The 19,540-nt window shown below is 41.4% G+C and overlaps 1 protein-coding gene across 1 annotated transcript in view; it reads right to left on the bottom strand.

Moving 5' to 3' along the window:
* The window catches only part of PREX2 (phosphatidylinositol-3,4,5-trisphosphate dependent Rac exchange factor 2), a 181,531-nt gene extending 163,209 nt beyond the window's left edge, over positions 1–18,322 (bottom strand). The window contains exon 1 of the mRNA XM_086609368.1: positions 18,182–18,322. Within this exon, the coding sequence (XP_086465494.1) occupies positions 18,182–18,322 (141 nt within the window). The remainder of the gene's footprint in view (positions 1–18,181) is intronic.
* Between the last annotated feature and the right edge of the window lie 1,218 nt (positions 18,323–19,540).

Below are 19,540 nucleotides of genomic sequence, written 5' to 3'. Positions count from 1 at the left end.
TCTTGCAGTCAAAAGCCAAATTATACTTGGCAAGTAAGTATGGGGAATTTTTCAGTACAAAGATTTGTAATATGCAAATGCATAATAGTAGCTGTGGTGATCATATTTTAGGGGGGTGTGTGTGTATATACATATATATAAATACTATTTGGTCCAAAACTAGGTATTATTTTTTTTTATTAGTAAAAGCTACAAGTGCAAAAATACATTGTTACTTTCTGTGCTGAAACTGCTGTAATACAGATGAAAACTAATTAATTTGGTATATTTCCAACACACATTTCTCACAAGATGCACAAATCAACTTCATTTTTCATGACACAGCAATCACCAGCAGAAAGCAACACTTGCTCACACATCCCATACAGTAACTACATAAAAACAGTTTAAAATGTCAGGAATAATCAGTATTTTATGTAATGCTGCCATTGATAACTGTTTTAAAGTGGCATTTGTATAAAAACCAGGTTTGACAGAGAAACAGAAGAAGCTTCAGAAGACAAAAGGCAATTCCTTTTTACCAATTCACCTGAAAGTTTTGACTCAGACCCAAGAAAGTGTCTGAAAGGATCCCATTACCAAAAACATTTCTCAGTGAAGAAGTGTCCTGCAAACAAATTTGGAAAATCCATGTTTTACTGGATTGTACACATTGAAAACTGCATTACAAAATCCAGGCTAAGAACTTACCAAGATTTGAGTAGTAACTAGTCAACTTAATGACTTAAAAATTGCTCGTAGTTTATCAGCTGCTATACTGTAACTTTAAAATAGAATTCTTTTTTTAAAAATGGTTTTTAACTTAGCAAAAGTTTCTTCACGTGGTCTATCAAATTAAATAATTAATTGTACCAGTACTACAGCTTCTGTTAAACTTTTATCTTCCTGTATTCCAACTAGAATAACCTTTAATCATGGCTGAAGGTCATCTTCACCAACTCACGGGAGTGTTCTGTACTATACTTATTTGAAATTTAAAGACAAGAAATCTCTTACAAACTCATAAGGCTGAATCTTGACTTAAAGGGGTTTTGCAGTGGTTTTTGGAGGACAGTCAGATCCTTTGTCTTACCCTACCTACGGAAAACCACAGCTTCTATTGTAGCAGTATGAGTGTAATTTATCCTCAGCTTCACATGAAAATCTCATCACTGTAGTTACCAGCTTTCCCCAGTTTTGCCCTGGCATAGCAGACTAAAAAACACAAAACCAAAGCACAATTCTTTTTTGCAGTCCAAATTTTTATTATTATGAAAAGCTTCCAAGTCTATTATATCCATATTCTCTTCTGCAGAGACATCAGGGTCAGGCCCATAGTAGGCACACAAATGTAAGGATTGTTTAATATAATTTTATTTCATCACCTATCCAAAAGCATTCCAACCACAGCAAAATATATTTGAGAGTTTATAAAGAGGGAACTTTAAGCTTTCTCTGCTGTAATTTACTATTTCTAAATGCAAATACAGAAATGTAATAAAAAGAGGTAGAATGCATAAGAGAGTGAACCACTACTTTTCAATAGACATCACGGCAACTTCATAGACTAATGAAAACCAGTTCTTTGTGCACTCACACTCGGATTGAAGAAAGCTTTACCTTCCTTGGGGCCAAAAGACCTCTTTGGTATCTGCAGAAAACAGGAAACTTTCCTTCCCATTGTTTCTGTCCTGTCTGACTATTGTAACAGTTCAGTATAACTAAACATGGGAAAAAGTCCCTTTATTTCCTGTGAGGACAACCTCATAGCATATGGGAAGAAATTAACACACTCATACAGAATATAACTGCCAACTTCCAGGCATTATTCTTAATAAACAGGATCTCATGCAGTGTCAAAGAGATAAATGAATGAGGGGTAACCTTCAAGTAAATGAAAATAAAAGATATTGCTATCAGGTCTTCATTCTCCTGCCCCTGTGAACATAACAAATGCTTCCAGGTATATTACAACGTGTTTAAATGTGGCAACCGCGTCCGATTAATTCTGTAATTTCCATTCATTAATTCCAATATTATTATTAATGGTAATTATGTGTTGTTTTGTGTAACTGAACTACAGAATCAACATCTTATTAGAAAACAAACCTTTCTACTTAGAGGAAACAGCAGACACAATCCTTCTATTTAAGAGGTCTCCTCTGTAATTCTAACCCACAGAAAGATCTGAACTCTGCCAAAACAGGTTCTGTTTTTTTTTTTTTTTTCTGGAACGGGTTGCCGAGACGAAGTCGTGGATGCCCCATCCCTGGAAAAGTTCAAGCCCAGGCTGGACAAGGCTTTGAGCAACCTGGTGTAGTGGAGGGTTTACCTGCCCATGGCAGGTGGATTGGAACTGGATGATCTTTGAGGTGCCTTCCAACCCTAAACATTCTATGATTTGATGATTCCGAAAGTATTTTTAGGATTACAAAGAAATCTATAACTTGCCACTTTCAAAATGTTAAATCAGTCACATCATCTTGAAAACCTGGAGGTCTCTTTTACTGGTAAACTTGAGATCAGCTAAAGACAGCTCACATTTTGCTGTCTTTAATTACAAAATTCTCAATTATCTCTTGATAATTATTGAAATCTCATATTTTATCATAACATAAATGAAAACAAGCAGACAATAATCAAATGCACAGGTAATGGCATTTTCACACCTTATAACGGCTACACTCACTTCAACCGCTCAACAACATAGTTAACTTCTGGGATCAGGTGGCACCTAATTTAACATTGCAAAAGCCAGTGAGGCCTGTCCTCCTAACACAAATACTACAACATGAGGAAATCTCATCACATACTTGACATGTTTCAAAGGGTCTTTTTTGTGTGCTTTGTCGTTTTTAGAACCAGTAACCATCCTCTCTTCCTTTTCTACCTTGTTCATGCATTTTTTTCTTCATTTCCAGTATTCTCTCACTCCTATTTCCAGAGCACAGTTTCTCCTGTAATCTCACACTTCTCATTCTTTGCTTCTCATTACTGTTGCTGACTACTTTTGTCCTTCATTGAGCCCTCCTTACACACCTTTTCCTCATACACTGTTTCACACTGCAAAACAGAATGGTGATAAGGAGAAGCAAACAGCAGCAAACTACAACTCATACTTCCAGCATCTTCCTCAACCTCTAAAAATACCACTTTTGATATTTAAAGGTAAACGAAGAGAGGAAGGCAGGGACCAAGCAAGGTGCTAACTACACTTTCCAAAGAAGGATAAGCAGAATTCTTTAACATCTTTTAGCACAAGAAAAATCGTAATTCAGTACCTCAAACATCTATTACACACATTTGAGGGTTTTAATTTTTACTCTCTGAAAACTAGTGTGCAAAAGATTAAGAAACTAGGGTGAAGATCAATGATACTGACACCAGAATTCATCCCAAAGGAATGTGAAAGATGATCAGAAGTATGAAAGGGCTTTCATAACAAGAATAATTAGACTTGGACTTTTAACAAGAAAAATAGTGACGCAAGTACTTCGTGAATTTTTCACACAGGACATTTAAAATAAGCAAAAGGAACTATTTTGTGGGAAACACATCCAGAAGTTACATGTGCCAAAAAAATACAAACTGTAAAAGCATAATGTAGGCAAACTCAGAGATTACTTAGTTTGCATCCAGGCTCTACATCCACAATCTCCAGTAGAGACAGCCCCCAAACCACTGGTGCCTGAAGTTAGGAAGGATACACGCTCCTTAAGCAATGCTACTAGCCACCATTATAAAACAAAAATAAATTACTGTGATAGACCTATTACTAAATGTATCACAGCAATTCACAGGTTCCTTCCAATACCTCTCATTTTAGGTCCTTGTCTTATACTTCAAGTTCATTTTTAAGCAGTATTTTATAAGCTTTCAGGAACAAAAATCAGCAGGCACTGGAAGGAAGGAAGCAGCTATCATTACAAATTTAGAGCGGCCATTTTTACAAAGGCATTCTATGAATCAGGATGTATTTACTGCCTTCCTGTTTTATATGGCTTCTGCAAAATAACTCTCCCCCAACAGACAATAAAAGGATAAATAGGAACTAGTCAGTGATGAACATTTTACAAGCAACAAAACACTAACTCTACGGGTACGTCCCACTTTTCCTTCCCTCTACCTCGTAAGGCTTTGGTATCTTTTTAATGAAAGCTATGCTTACACACTGCAGAGCTTCAATTGCTTCCATGTCTGTGTAAGTCTCAAATGCCTCTGTGACTCTTAAAGCAAAGTCCTTTCACCACGCTCACGCTACAGAATCCAAGGATGTTGTCTAAAAGCATCCTGTCATATGGTGTTTCTTCTAGGCATCTGGATACACCATATGCTTGAATTCCTTGGGTAAGGTAACTTAGCACATACTAAGCAATAAAATCAAGTGATTTTCCAGTCCTGTTACACAAATTCATAGCATCCCAGAGATCAATCACTTTGTTATAGAGTACATCATTTCAACTTTATAGCTTTGTGCTTTTAGTACCCAATTTTTTTCAAAATGTCACAGTAGGGATTAAGAAGTAAAAACATGGCCAATTAAGTTTACAGAAGAACCTGAGAACATCCTGAAAGTCTATTAAGGGCCAGGGAAGAGAAATCTTGCTTACCATTCTTCCCTTTTGTATCTAGTACTTTCTAGCTTATTTCAATAACATAAAATGGGAAGCTGATGATTCTTATGGTCTCTTTTGTTAAAGAATATACAAACTAATGAATTATTTCAGGAGTTGCTCCACTTTCATGCTGTTACATAGTAATCAGTATTTAACTTAACTCCCAATCTGTAATTTTTAGCTGGGCAACAACATAAGAGCAGCTTCGCTTTAAATGCACATTCATCATGTTTAGAACTGTCATGCTTTTGGGAGTGGTGGACAGTGAGGACACAAATATAGACAATCCAGGGTTTGCCACCGGACATGTCTCAAAGTGTTTCATCTACTTTACCAGTTTGTGCCTATTACGAGGTAGTCTTTCCCATAAGACACTTGGCTACCAGACTTGCCCCTCACCATTTGCCAGCAAACTCTTCCTAAACAAGCCCCAAGATACAGGTCTCGGAAAGCTTTCTTTAAGCACAACTTCATGAAGTTAGTAAAGCAAAAAAAACAGGCTTTTCAAAAAAAAATGGACACTTACAACAACTACAAGTACAAACACAATTCTAGCCCAAGTGAGAAAACTCTGGTAGTTTAGCCTTCCTGGCTTACAGTTCGTGAAATATGCCTCAGCCTTTTCAGCTGGGGACTCAGAGGTCACAGCCATGCATATATTCCAAGCGCCACCTCCAGATTTGTCTCTCAGACTGCTGACTACATGACACTAGTTATTGTCCCTCAGCCAGCCAGATCTGGCCAGGCTTCAAGCTCTGACCAGCCACTACCCAATTATATTTTCTCAATTGCTTTTTGTGGTGCAAATAAAAACATCCTTATTATCTACCATAAGGATGAAGTCCCAAGTATAGAGAATTTCCCATGGCCCAGCTCATATCTAACCAGCTACAATGAATCCACACTATTCAAATTGATTTATATCCCTGATGGAGCTCTTAATACCTCATCTTTAAATATCTCAGAAGACACCATATACACACCTCAAGCAACTCAGCTCTCCAATACATTACCACATTCCTGATGAGATAGCCTGTAACACGTTACTAACATGGATACTCAGTAGGGCAACGAGTTATTTTCTGAGACTTGTCCAAAAGCACTCTGTCTCCACTGATGCTCCTCTATCCCATCACATTTGATTTAGGCATAAGGAGTCTGGGATGGTTAAGTCAACATGTAGGAACACATTCATCCATCACTCCAGGAATGACTCCATTTAAATAGCCTGAGAAATTATCAGTATATTTCCCAAGGCAAGTTATAAAACCCTTATTTATTGTAAATTCACTTGTCAATTGATACTGGTCACTTGCTCTAGCTGTTGTAATAGACGAAAGCATATTTAGAAAGCAAACATATCAATATATAGAAAGGATTTAAACTTCAGGTGCAAATATCAGCAGCTACAGTCAAATTTCATTTTGAAGGAGAATACATATAAAACTTCCCTAGGAAGGTCAAGGAGTAGATTATATATTCTGCTCCATTCAGCAAAACATTATCAATTTGTCAGGAGGCCTGCACCACACAAATGACACTGAAATATGGAAGGCCACCCTACTACATCGTATTACTGTTCTTTCCACTATTCTTCAGTTCTAGCTATTACTCCTACCCATTCCTCTACACTAAACTCATGCTCTTCAGTCTTGAACTTGAAAGCTCATGACGTATGCCAGATGACTTGGCAGTCAGGCTGCCAAATGCACAAAGGAGAATCAGGAGGTCTCATGGGGCCTAAAATAAGTGTCAACCCCTAATATCTCAGTTCTGTCCCCACAACAGGACAAATTCAGCTGTTAACAGTCTATGAGAGAATCACAGGAGCAATAAAGCTTGCATAAAACGAAGATGGCTTTGAGGAATTATCCTTGCAGTTTCTCAAACATTTTACTTAGACAACCATTCCTCTAGCATCAATTATATATAAAGGGAAAGGGCTGCTTTGCTGTCAAGAGTACTGAACTGGGAATCAAGATATCAGATTATATTTTTGGCTTTGCCACAAATTTCCACTGGGACAAAAAAAAAAAAAAAAATCAAGATCTGTCTCTAAGTCTTCCATTTGTAGAACTACTCGGATTTGATTTATTAATGACAGCAATGCACTGAGAGATCTCTGAATAGAAAATATTACAGAAGTGCCAGGTTATCTGTTTCCAGAGCAAATATAATACAGTTGGAAAAAAAAATAAATCTGTGTATCTGAGTTTTCTCTTGGATTTTTAATATTTGTTTGCTGAACAGTATAGCCTGGCCATTTGCACTGCAATTTCAGAGGATAAAGGAAACAAAGTAGAGATGCTACCCTGAAAAATTTGCTCTCCTGAAGAGCTGAAACTTCAAATCGGTTTGTCTTTTTCCCCATCATACCAATAAACTGCAAAATTGATGAGTCATCCATGTTGGACAGCACTTCTAGAGGTTATCTAGCCTAATTGCTTGAGCAAAGCAGTGTCAACTAGCACAGGTTACACAGTCTTGCCCATTGAGCATTGAACAAAATAAGGACATTCCACAGCCACTGAGCAACCTATCTCAGTTTTTTATCATCATTATGGTAAAGAATAGTTTTTTCCCCTCACATTGAGTTGGAATTTCCCATTTTCCTTTGTCTCTCCTTCTTCCACTACATCTCAGAGGTGTGTGGCTTCATCTTCTCCATATCTACCCATCAGGGAGTTGCAGACAATAATAAAAATTCCACTGAGCCTTCTCTTCTTAAGATCTAAGAAATCTTGCTCTCTCAGCCTCTCTTTGCAGTAATATGCCTCAGGCCCCTCCTCACCTTGCTGGCCCACCACTAGACTTACTCCAGTAGGTAAATTTATTTCTTGAACTCGGGAGCCCAAAATTTGGTTCATAAAGGTTTCACAACCATAGAGCAGTGGGTAAGGAATCACTTCCCCTGACCTACTGGCAACACCCTTACTAAAACAGTCCAGAATGCTGACTGTTTTCTGCACTGCAAGAGTGCAATGCTGACTGATGTTCCAGTTCTTGTTCACAATCACTCACGGAGCCCTCTCTGAAAAGCTGCTTCCTAGCCCCCAGATTGTACTGGTGCACAAGGTTATTGCATTCCAGGTGCAGGACTCTGCATTTGCCTTCCCTGAACTTCATGAGGCTCTCGTCAGTACTGTCAGTACTCCAGCCTGTTGAGATCCATCTGATTGCTCAAAGTGTACCTTCTTATCCCACCATCCAGAACATTACTGAGGACATGATACAGTACTGGTTCTTGAGAGACACTGCTCATAACTGGCCACCACTTGTACTTTGCGTTGATGAAAACTGTCCTTGTAATCTAACAGATCTACCAGCTTCCCGCCCACCTTACTGTCTATTTATCCAGTCCAAAATGGTAAGATCTGGATGTAAGGATATTATGCGAGATCATGCCAAAGACTTTTGTTAAATCAGGGTAAATTAGTACTCAGAGCTCTCACTAAGTTCACTGAGACAGGCATCTCTTCATACAAGGCAATCAGGTTGATCAGGCATGATTCACCCTTGACAAACCCCCAGAGGCTGCTTCAATCACCTTCTTTTCAATCAGCTGCCTGGAAACTGTTTTGAAGATGATTCACTGCATCACCTCCCCAAGGACTGAGGTGAGGCTGACGAGCTCACACTTCCCCAGATCCTCTTCCTTGACCTTCCTGAAGTGAGGTTTGACATTTGTGTTTTCCCAGTCACCATGAACTTCTCAGATTGCATCCTCAGATCCATTCCATATGATCTTGGACTTGCATATATCCAATTGCCCTAAGTACTTTGTAACTGTGCCTTCTACTGTAGGCAATGACACATTCTCACAAAATCTGCAAGTAAGCTTTGAGAGGCCTAAGGGAAACCCTTACAAGTGAAAACTCCAGAAGTAAAAGAATGGAGTAACTCAGTCTTTTCTATGTCTCCTTTTGACAAGGCTTCCTGCCCCAGTGAGCTGTAGGCATACACTTTCCTTAGCCTTCCTTTTGCTACCAATGTACTTACGGAAGTTCTTTCTGTTGCCCTTCACATCTCTAATCTTACTGTGAGCTGAGCTTTGACTTTGCTGTCTCCAATCTTGCATGACTTTACATTCCTCCTGAGTACTCCTGTCACTAAGCTCTCTCGAGTCCCACACCAATGCAACATAATCTATTCACCAAAGGCAGTGATTATCCTGCTCAGTCCAAAACAGAAAACTGAAGCAATATGCACGTAGTTCAGAATTAATGCAGACGTAGTTAAACAAAATTCCTAAAAAAGAATATGCATGAGTACATAGGTATACAAAGTTATTCAAGATGCATATCCTGGGCTGCATCAAAAGGAGCGTGGCCAGCAGGTCGAGGGAGGTGATTCTGCCCCTCTGCTCTGCTCTCGTGAGACCCCACCTGGAATACTGCATTCAGCTCTGGAGTCCCCAGCATAAGAAGGACATGGAGCTGCTGGAGCAGGTCCAGAGGAGGGCTGCAAAGATGATCAGAGGGCTGGAGCACCTCTCCTATGAAGACAGGCTGAGAGAATTGAGGTTGTTCATCCTGAAGAAGAGAAGGCTCTGGGGAGACCTTCTAGCAGCCTTCCAGTACCCAAACGGGGCCTACAAGAAAGCTGGAGAGGGACTTTTTACAAGGGCATGTAGTGATAGGACAAGGGGCAATGGCTTTAAACTGAAAGAGGGGAGATTTACATTAGATCTAAGAAAGAAATTATTTACATTGAGGGTGGTGAGGCAGTGGAACAGGTTGCCCAGAGAAGTTGCGGCTGCCCCGTCCCTGGAAGTGTTCAAAGCCAGGTTGGATGAGGCTTTGAGCAACCTGATCTAGCGGAAGGTGTCCCTGCTCATGGCAAGGGGGTTGGAACTAGATGATCTTTAAGGTCCCTTCCAACCCAAATCATTCCATGATTCTATACTTGTATAAAAAGGTAGAGCCTAAATTATTCTAATTATTAACCTAAATTATTACCTTATTCAAGTCTATATTTCATTCATGGGTAGCCTAATTCCTTTTCTAACAGGGACATAACACACAGACACATGGTTATAGCCTTCTACAGACCAGTAAGTTGTCCCCACCAGTATCTTACGTCAACTATAGCAAGTTTGGATTAGTTTATTTTGGCCAAAATACAGTTCCTCTTAGTTTCCAATGTGAAGAATTTCTCAATTCCTCCTTTAGTGTAATACTGTTACTAACTTTGAGTTCGTCTTTTCTGACAAAATTGTTCTTCATGCTAATCCTACCAAAAAATACAAACCAACCTTGGAATGCATAGTTTCAAACACCTGGTGTTTTAAAATGGTGACCAAAATTACTACTGAAGAGAGTTGAAAAATATGTCTCCGTAAATATTTAAAATCACTGCAAATGGCATACTATTCAACAGGGTTAGGCTGCATGGAGTAACTTAAGTCTGAACATATTGATTGATGGTCCCCTCCAAGTAGTCTCTTCTAAATTAGCAGCTCACATTACAAACTTGTGAAATATATGTGGCAGGAGAGTTAGTACTGAGTTATAAGGCAGAGCAAAGGACTAACTGGAACACTGCAAATATGATGACATTTATAAATACAGATAAATCAAGAAGTTGTACAACACCCCTAAGCATATCATGGTACTCAGCATGATACATCTTAGTCTACAATAAGTCTCCGGAACAGAAAAGTTTCTTAAATGTTATGAAGCAAAAATTCCTCCTTTCAGTATTTTAGACTCTTCACTGACCAGCTAAACAAACCACCTTTCTTCTTAACGAGCAGTTTTTCACAATATAGGCTAAGTACATCTGAGAGCAGTAAGAGGAAATTCATGGAAAAGTATGGAATATCTGTCTATAGGTGCAGTATAATTCCCTACACTTCTAAAGAAGCTAATACGCATGCTTGAAAACTCTTCTGAAAAACAAAATCACAGAATGTTAGGGATTGGAAGGGACCTCAAAGGATCATCTAGTCCAATTCCCCTGCTGGAGCAGGACCACCTAGATCAGATCACACAAGAACGCGTCCAGGCAGGTTCTGAACATCTCCAGAGAAGGAGACTCCACAACCTCTCTGGGCAGCCTGTTCCAGTGTTCTGTTACCCTTACTGGGAAGAAGTTCTTCCTCATGTTTAAGCAGAACCTCCGATGTTCCAGCTTATATCCATTTCCCCTTGTCCTGTCATTGGATGTCACTGAGAAGAGCCTGGCTCCATCCTCATGACAGTCACTCTTTACATATTTATAAACATTAATGAGGTCCCCCCTCAGTCTCCTCTTCTCCAAGCTAAAGAGACCCAGCTCCCTCAGCCTTTCCTCATAAGGGAGATGCTCCACTCCCTTAATCATCTTTGTGGCCCTGCGCTGGACTCTCTCAAGCAGTTCCTTGTCCTTCTTGAACGGAGGGGCCCAGAACTGGACACAATATTCCAGATGCGGCATCACCAGGGCAGAGAAGAGGGGGAGGAGAACCTCTCTTGACCTACTAACCACAACCCTTCTAATACACCCCAGGATGCCATTGGCCTTCTTAGCCACAAGGGCACATTGCTGGCTCATGGTCATCCTGTTGTCCACCAGGATCCTCAGGTCTCTTTCCCCTGTGCTGTTCCCCAATAGTTCAGTCTCCAACTTGTACTGGTACATGGGGTTGTTCTTACCCAGATGCAAGACTCTACACTTGCTCTTGTTGTATTTAATTCAATTTCTCCCCGTCCAACTCTTCAGCCTGTCCAGGTCTCTCTGAATGGCAGCACAGCCTTCAGGTGTGTCAGCCACTCCTCCCAGTTTAGTGTCATCAGCAAACTTGCTGACCATGCACTCTATTCCCTCATCCAAGTCATTGATGAATATGTTGAACAATACTGACCCTTGAGGGACTCCACTGGATACAGGCCTCCAACTGGACTATGTCCCATTGACCACTACTCTCTGGCTTCTATCCTTCAGTCAGTTCACAATCCACCTCACTGTCCAATCATCCAGACCGCACTTCCTCAGTTTAGCTGTGAGGATGCCGTGGGAGACTGTGTCAAACGCTTTACTGAAGTCAAGATTGACTACATCCGCTGCTCTACCATCATCCACCCACTGGCTGATGTCCTCATAAAAGGCCATCAGGTTTGTCAAGCACGACTTGCCCTTAGTGCAGCCATGTTGACTGCCCCTAATGACCCTCTTATCCTTGATATGCCTAGAGACAGCACCAAGGATAAGTTGTTCCATTATCTTTCCAGGGATGGAGGTGAGGCTGACTGGTCTATAGTTACCTGGGTCTTCCTTCTTGCTCTTTTTGAAGACCGGAGTGACATTTGCTTTCCTCCAGTCCTCAGGTACCTCTCCTGTTCCCCACAGTTTAGCAAAGATGATGGCAAGTGGCCTGGCAATGACATCTGCCAGCTCTCTCAGCACCCGCGGGTGCATCCCATCAGGACCCATGGATTTATGAATGGCCAGGTTGCTTAAGTGGTCCCTAACCAAGTTCTCATCAACCAGGGTAGACTCCTCCTCTATCCTGACTTCCTCAGGAGCCTCAGGGGCTCTTCAGGATAGCCTCCAGCAGAATAGACTCTGCTTTTCGCCACTGTCATACCTTGCATGAACTCTGTGCTCAGCAAGCAGAGATGCAAACAATCTTTCTTCCTAATCCACTCCATAAAGCAAGTATTCAACCTTGGGGGTGGGGGCTACAAAGAAATAAATAGCTTTTAAGCAGTTAACCTTACTCTGATAAAGACCACAGGTGGTGCTATTGATATAGCCAAGCAAAGTCAAATAAGAATAGAATACCACATTCTCATTTTTTGTAACACTTACGCAAGTTAAAACCAGCAGAAATTGGAAGTGAATGGAAAAGATATTGACTTTCTATGGTAATTGTGTTTGCACTTCCTTTTGACTTTTTATGATGAAGTAGCCATAGAATGTTGGTTTTTTTTCCTGAAGAGAAAGGAAATCACACAACCTTATCAAAAAATGCAGCCAGCTAAAACCCTTCCCTTCCATTCATTTGAATCTCTTTTATAAAATATAAATGCAATTATTAAAACCATTATGAAGTCACTACTCATTACTGTAATTGAGACATACATATTTTCGAGTTGGACTTGATGACCCTTACCAGGTCTCTTCCAACTTGAGATATTCTATGGTTCTATGATATATACACATACACACAAGAACACCACACACATATTGTTATTGCATCAGACTACAGTCATAAAAGATCATTTTGAAATGGTTCTTTTGTGAAAGGCTCAACATCTGATTTCATCGTCTAGCATGACCATTTGAGGAGTTTCAAGGCAGGACACTAATCCTCTATTGCTGTTCAGTAACACTGAATTTGACTGAAGTTTACCTGGAGTCTCAATTACTATTAATCACTTGTCCAACTAATTAGTCTGTTCAACAATCAGAGCAATACCTATCGAGCCAAGACAAAGTAAAGGCTCAGTGTGGCAGGCAAGTACAGATCCTGATGAGCCACACAGCCACTGAGAAGGCTGGGCAATAAACCTTATAAACAAAATCTCTTTATACTCGTTGAAAAGCCAGGATTCAGCTTCCCTTAATAGGGCACACATTTAAAGAAAACAAACCCTTTTTTCACTTTAATGCAAGCGGAAGAGAGGGGAGAAGATAGTACAGTAGGATCTAACAGAATTAAACTAAGATTTGAGAGTTAACTGGCAGAAATGTATATATATTCACAGAAGAGACTATAGTCTACATAATAAGCTAGCTTTGTTCTTTCCTCCAGCTGCTTCAAAATCTAACTAGTCATCCCAGCTGAGGCCGTGGGGTTTTGGAAGGCTTACACAAGTGCTAACATCTGCTTCTATTCCCATCAACGTCAAATTTGTCAGAACACAAAACTGCACCAGAAAAACAATCCCCGTCATAGAAAAATAAACTCTACTTCCATGGATATCCCCTGAAGTACCAAGCGTAGCAGATGTATTACATTTCCAGTTTCTATTCCAAAGTAAAATTTATTTCCCAAAAATATATATACACATTTTTATATATTATTTTATATATGTATATACCTACCATTGTATCTAACCTATTTCCCTATAGTGTACCATACCTTCATGGCCTGGTTTGTCTTTACTGGCTGAACAGTCAGCGCAAAGCACAATCATAAAAACTAATCCTTGCACCAAGTTACAAGGTGACAAATTAAGCCAGCCACTTTTTGGCAACTCTTTACTCTTAAATAGTTTTTAATTTCTCAGCAACTCCTACTTACAGTTTTACTGTTCTCTTTACTACTACTACGTTGAGGGTTCAGGTGAGTACCCTGATTTATACATTAAATTAAACCTGACACGAAAAGATTAAGCAAATTATATATTGATACAGAGACAAAATTTTTTTAAAAAGCATCTTTACCATGAACACTCAAGTTAATACTAATTATTTGGTTACACAGCTGGATGACACAATAATTTCAGACAGTTTATTATTTAGACAGGAATTATATTTTAGACAATATAAATATTCACCAATTGTTGCTTTCTCTCTCCTCCAGAAAGTGCATTTTGTTAAAAAAAATTCTCCTCTATCCTTACAACTTCTCTTTCATAGGAAAACAAAGATTTTTCCATAAGAAGATAATATGATCACCACAGAGATCATCCAGCAGCAGAAAAATCCCAATTGCTAATCTAGCCAGCAAGGTTATCAACAGTGTGTAACACAAACCTCATACTGTTGCTCACTAAAGACTCCATTTGTAGACAGTTTTCCAGTTTTCAAAGACGTTTTAGCGCATTAGGTAAACTTCTCCATCACTAGATTTATTTCTTTTAAGAAATGCTAAACACTAACAAGAACAAAAACTCTGGTATTGCAATGACACTCCAAATGTTATAATGAAATGCCTGAAGGAAAAGCGTAAGCCTTTCTTCATAATTTCCTGAGTGTACCTCCTCCCTCCAACACTGCTGTGACTACTGGTGGACTTAAGTTTATCCACCTCGCGTATGTTTACATACCTCACTCAAATGGGCCCAGAATTGTTATTGCTTAGTTGTACTGATGTCTCAACATACTGTGCTACTATAGTTTATGACTGGAAGATTGAGAAGATCCGAAAGAATAATATTAATACAACCAGACCTTTCCACTCTAGATTTGATCTGTGATGAGTACAGATTAAAAACAATGTACTGTATTTACACAGCATAAAGCCAGAAAGAAGAGATGAATGAACTCACATGGGAATGACTACTCTGCTACATCTATCTAATAAAATTATGAATATATTAAATCTTCTGCTTTGCAATTAATAGCCTTGTAGACTTTTGACAGAATACACGAACCAAGCTGCTTCTCACTACACTGACGGTAACTGGAGGATGAAGAATCACAGAGGAACAAAAATACTTTAAATAACCAACCAGAAATTTGTCACGCTCTTTAATTCCAATATAAACTGAAGAATCTAAATAAATCTAAAATATAATAGACAGGTTTCCAGTGGAGGGAAACCAGCAAAGCATTCCCCATGTTGACAGATACCAACAAAGTCACTTCCTCCTCATAATCTCTCTGTTCTCCAGCCAGTCACAAGCTGTACCAGGCAAAGCCCCATTTCCCAACATGACTTCATCAGCAACAGGGGTCTCCTCGTCCACCACTCAAACAAATCAGGCCTATGCTTCACTTCTGCTCCTGTCTATGTTATGAATAAAATGCCCAGAGAAGTTGTGGATGCCCCCTCCCTGGAGGTGTTCAAGGCCAAGTTGGACAGAGCCTTGAGTAGCCTGATCTAGTTGAGAGGCGTCCCTGCCCATGACGGAGGTTGGATTAGATGATCTCTAAGGTCCCTTCCAGCCTATGCCATTCTATGATTCTATGATACTACCCATTGCGACAGCATAGTTTTGCCTCAGCCAAAGGGGTCGTGCCCGTTATCAATCCATTTCACAAGCTCTCAGAGTACTCAGGAAAATGAGTCAGGTGTGGTACAATATACCTTATGCTTCCACACAAGTCTTACTTATAAATTGCCCCTTTCCTATGCAAGAACCATTGACTGAAGGAAACAGAATTTTTCTGTTCCTTAATTTAACTGCCTCCTCAACAGGGCATACACACAAAATGGAAATTGCAGTTCAAACGGTGAAAAAACTTAGCTCTATTGCTCACCATTACTACATAAGTGCTAATGTACTTTTCCATATGAACCGTACACATCATAAAAGATTACATTCCATAACCCTGCAGAAGGAATAGGCTCTAACCCTGAAACCACAGTGTTTTTTTCATTTATCTAAGTGAATACTCTGTTCCTATTAACTACAGTGAAAACTACAGGTACTCCATGCAAACTGTTAGGAAGACTATAAACAGCTTCAGCTACTCAATCATAAAGGAAACATGGTTTCTACCACAATAAGCTCCACTGACAGTGTTAAGGTGACCTGGAAGCCTACCTCTTAACTTTTATTGGAACTTCAACCCCTCGGGCTGCCTCTATTTTAACAAGACATCCTGGAAAACAGGATAGGGCTTGGACAGAGAAACAGTCAGTGCTGGGACCCCACACTGTTGGTGTGGTCACTTCAGACTAGCTCTAGCCTAGTCCCAGGAACTGCACGCTCATTAGGAGCCAGATGTGCTCCTACAGAAAACCTTCCAGTTCACTTCCAGGCTGTGTGCGCCAAGACCACCTCGTGATGTGAAACAAAGGAAGCTGGGACAGTGTTTGTATCGCAGAAGAGCTGGTCCTAGGACTGATAATCGTTTTAAGAAAAAGAAAGGGAACCATAAGCCTGGGACACCTAAATGAGAGGATCAAGCCTCCAGACCAAGAAGTAACCATAGGAACAAGTACAATGATGGTTTTGATGGATTATGTAAAATAAATGTGACGTCTCCATACTGGCCCTAGTCCAGAAGCCCTCATAAATCCACCACCACAGCTGCTCTCAACAGCAGTCCCAGCAGCTAGGCCAAAGGAAAGCTCAGAAGTTCTTTCCTCAAACGAAGGCTGAGGTACAGTTAAAATGCATGACATTTCCCTGTGAAGGATTCACATCTATGAACTGTCACTTGAACCCTGTTCACAACCATTAATGAGTATGAAAAACTTGACGCAGAATCTGGTATTCCACCTCCAGCCCTTCTCCCTTTCTCCATATGATTTATTTAGATCATTTTGATGCAAACTGCAAAAAGACTTATTACTGAATTCAATATTTGGATGCAGCTTGAAATATATACAGTCTGCTCTTTAGAAGGCGCTGAGCACTTACTGCTTGAACACCAATATCTGTTATGTCTTAAAACTGTAGAGACCAAAATTAAAGATATTACAAACTCTTCAAATTTGCTGAAATGATCTAAGACTCTGACATACACCGAATTTGGGACTTAAGACACAGAACTGAAGAATGTTCCCTTAGGATAAGTATTTTTTTTACAATAGGTGAAATCTGATTGTTAAATGGAAGCAAGTAAGCCACTTTCTCAAACACACGTTAAACTTTTTTTAAAAAAAATAGAAAACACATTGGATCATTTACCATTTTTCATGGTTCTGCTGAGGATAAACATATGGAGAAAATAAGCTACTCTGTAGATCTTATTTCACTCCAGTGCCTGTGCTTTTATTCTCCCTGTCACAGCCAAGTTGAGAATTTCCTCTTTCATGATAAGCAGAAAGTTCACAGATCTCAAGGCAGCAAAGCAGGAAGTTTGCTGTTTCAAGGATTTCCCCTCTTCAATGGGACAGGAGAGAAAAGTATGAGGGGGCTACCATGAAATTTTTTGCAAACTTAAGGAGCTGATTAGGACATACTTATCTCGACAGGGTCCAAAAGCAACGCTACCGAGACCATGCACAAACGAAACACTGCCCGCATCTGTTCTGTAATAATTTGTCACTTTGGCTTTTTGAGAGCGTGAAAACTCCTGCCTTTCTGATTAGGGTATTACCTGGCACAAAGAATCCTTTCAACAATGATAGCCTGATGCAGAAGGAAGCTAAAATTGCTGCAACACAGCTCTCACCAGAACATGCTACCTTCCCAGCTGACCCCGTATCACAAGACAGGAGTGAATACCACATGTGGCCGTAATGCCAAGCAGCTGCTGCACACCAGCACCCTCTGTCCTCCTCCTCCTCCTCCCCCCGCACCGCGGGGTTTCAGGGACCAGCGCAAGTAATGGAACTGCGGGGCCCTGTAACGAACACAAGCCCCCACACCCAAGGCAAACCCAAACGCATTACCCCCTCCACCTCCATGCCCGGAGAAGTGAGATCATCCGTGCTAAAGTGAGATCACCGGTGCGGGCTCCCCGAGGAGGGCCGCCGGGGGCGGGGAGGGGGGAAACACACGACCCCTCCCCAGCCATTTCAAAACCTGTTACTTTTCCTCCCTTTAAAGCAAAAGCGGCCGCCCCGCCACCGCTCGGGGCGGAAAACCCTCTGCCGGCTGGGAGCCCCGCCGTCCCGCGGCGGCAGCAGCCCGTCCCGCTCCCCGCGGTGCGCGCCGCCTTCCCCGCGCAGCACCGGGAGCGGGGCGGCCACGGCCGCAGCCCCGGGGGGTCGGCGGGCGAGACAAGCGGCCCCCACCCCCCCGCGCCCCTCCGCTCACCGACACCAGGAACTCCAGCGTGCCCACGTAGTCCCGCTCGGTCTTGAGCAGCTCATTGAGGACGCAGACGCGCAAGCGGAGCTGCTTCTCCAAGTCCCTGCCGCTTTCCCCCTTGCCTTCCCCTTTGCTTTCCTCTGTCATGGTGCAGCGAGGAGGGACGGTGCTCCCAGCCCGGCGCCTTTCCTGGCTGCAGGCAGCGCTGCCTGAGCGCCCCGGCACTGCGCTGCGGACAAGGACAACAAAAGACCCCGCTAAGTTACATAGCGGGGCCGGGCGCCGGCCGGTCCCCAGCCGCGCAGCAGCCTCAGCCCCTTCTCACCCAGCTCCAGCAGCTGCCCGAGGTCCGGAGGCGAGGAGTCACCCCAGAGCGTGCTCCTTTCCCGTCAGGAAGGGGACACAGCCTGGAGGAAACGAACGGTCACTGGTTCCCAGCTCGCCCTGTTAGCTGAGAGGTTGGAAAGCCTCTGCAGCAGCACAGACTTGGACATTAATCAAAAGCTTTGTATCCATGTGACTCCAACCCCTTTCCCCCCCCTCCCTTCGCTAAATCTCAGGAAAAAGGAAAGGAAGCAACTTCAGGGAAGATTGCGTGCCAGCAGCTGCCTGCTTCACACACGAGCTGCGAGCTCCAGTATGAGGCTAATTGGAGATCTCCAACAACGGAGCACAAGAATTATAAAAATGTCCCAGCAAGCTGGCTGGCCAGGGAATCAGCAGTTGTTTTTGTTTTGGTGTAATCATCGGTAAAAGAGCCATTTCAACTTCCCCTTCCACACCTTCCCACCAGACGTATATTAGAACGTATATCGCAACTGACATGATTAACAAACACGTGCTTTGATCCTCCTCTGAACAAACAGACAGCCGAGCATGGGCACGAGCTAAGCAGGTACAAACAGTACGTCCTACAGTAGGTACAGAAAAGTTCCTCCAAGATAAGGGGGTCTTAGGGGGTTTTTGTTTATTGAAACAAGGTGCTACAAAATCCCCAAGTTATACGGTTTTCCTGCCTGCATTGAAGTTCAGATTTGCATGATACGTTAAAAGAGTAAAAAAAAAGTAACTTGGTAACATTTTCAAACAGTTAGCAAAAAGTATATAGCTGCTTTATACAAGAAGAACTGATTTCTTGAGAACTGAAATCTGTCAGGACACTACCATGTGAATTTTGAGACCACTGTTGAAAGCTGAAGGTTTCTCTGGCTAGCTCTTCAATCTGTGCCTGGAGAGAAAATCCAGGTATTCAAAATTCCATATAAAAATATTTTTCTAAACCTGCAACATCCTAAAAGAAAGGAATAAAATGAAAACCAGAGTGTAAAACTCTTCCATAGCCACAGTACAAGCTGGGACAGCAAG

This window comes from Tauraco erythrolophus, chromosome 3 (assembly GCF_009769465.1).
Source record: "Tauraco erythrolophus isolate bTauEry1 chromosome 3, bTauEry1.pri, whole genome shotgun sequence".
Lineage (NCBI taxonomy): Eukaryota > Metazoa > Chordata > Aves > Musophagiformes > Musophagidae > Tauraco > Tauraco erythrolophus.
Note: the sequence above shows the minus strand (reverse complement) of the source record. Positions and strands in the feature narration are given on the sequence as shown.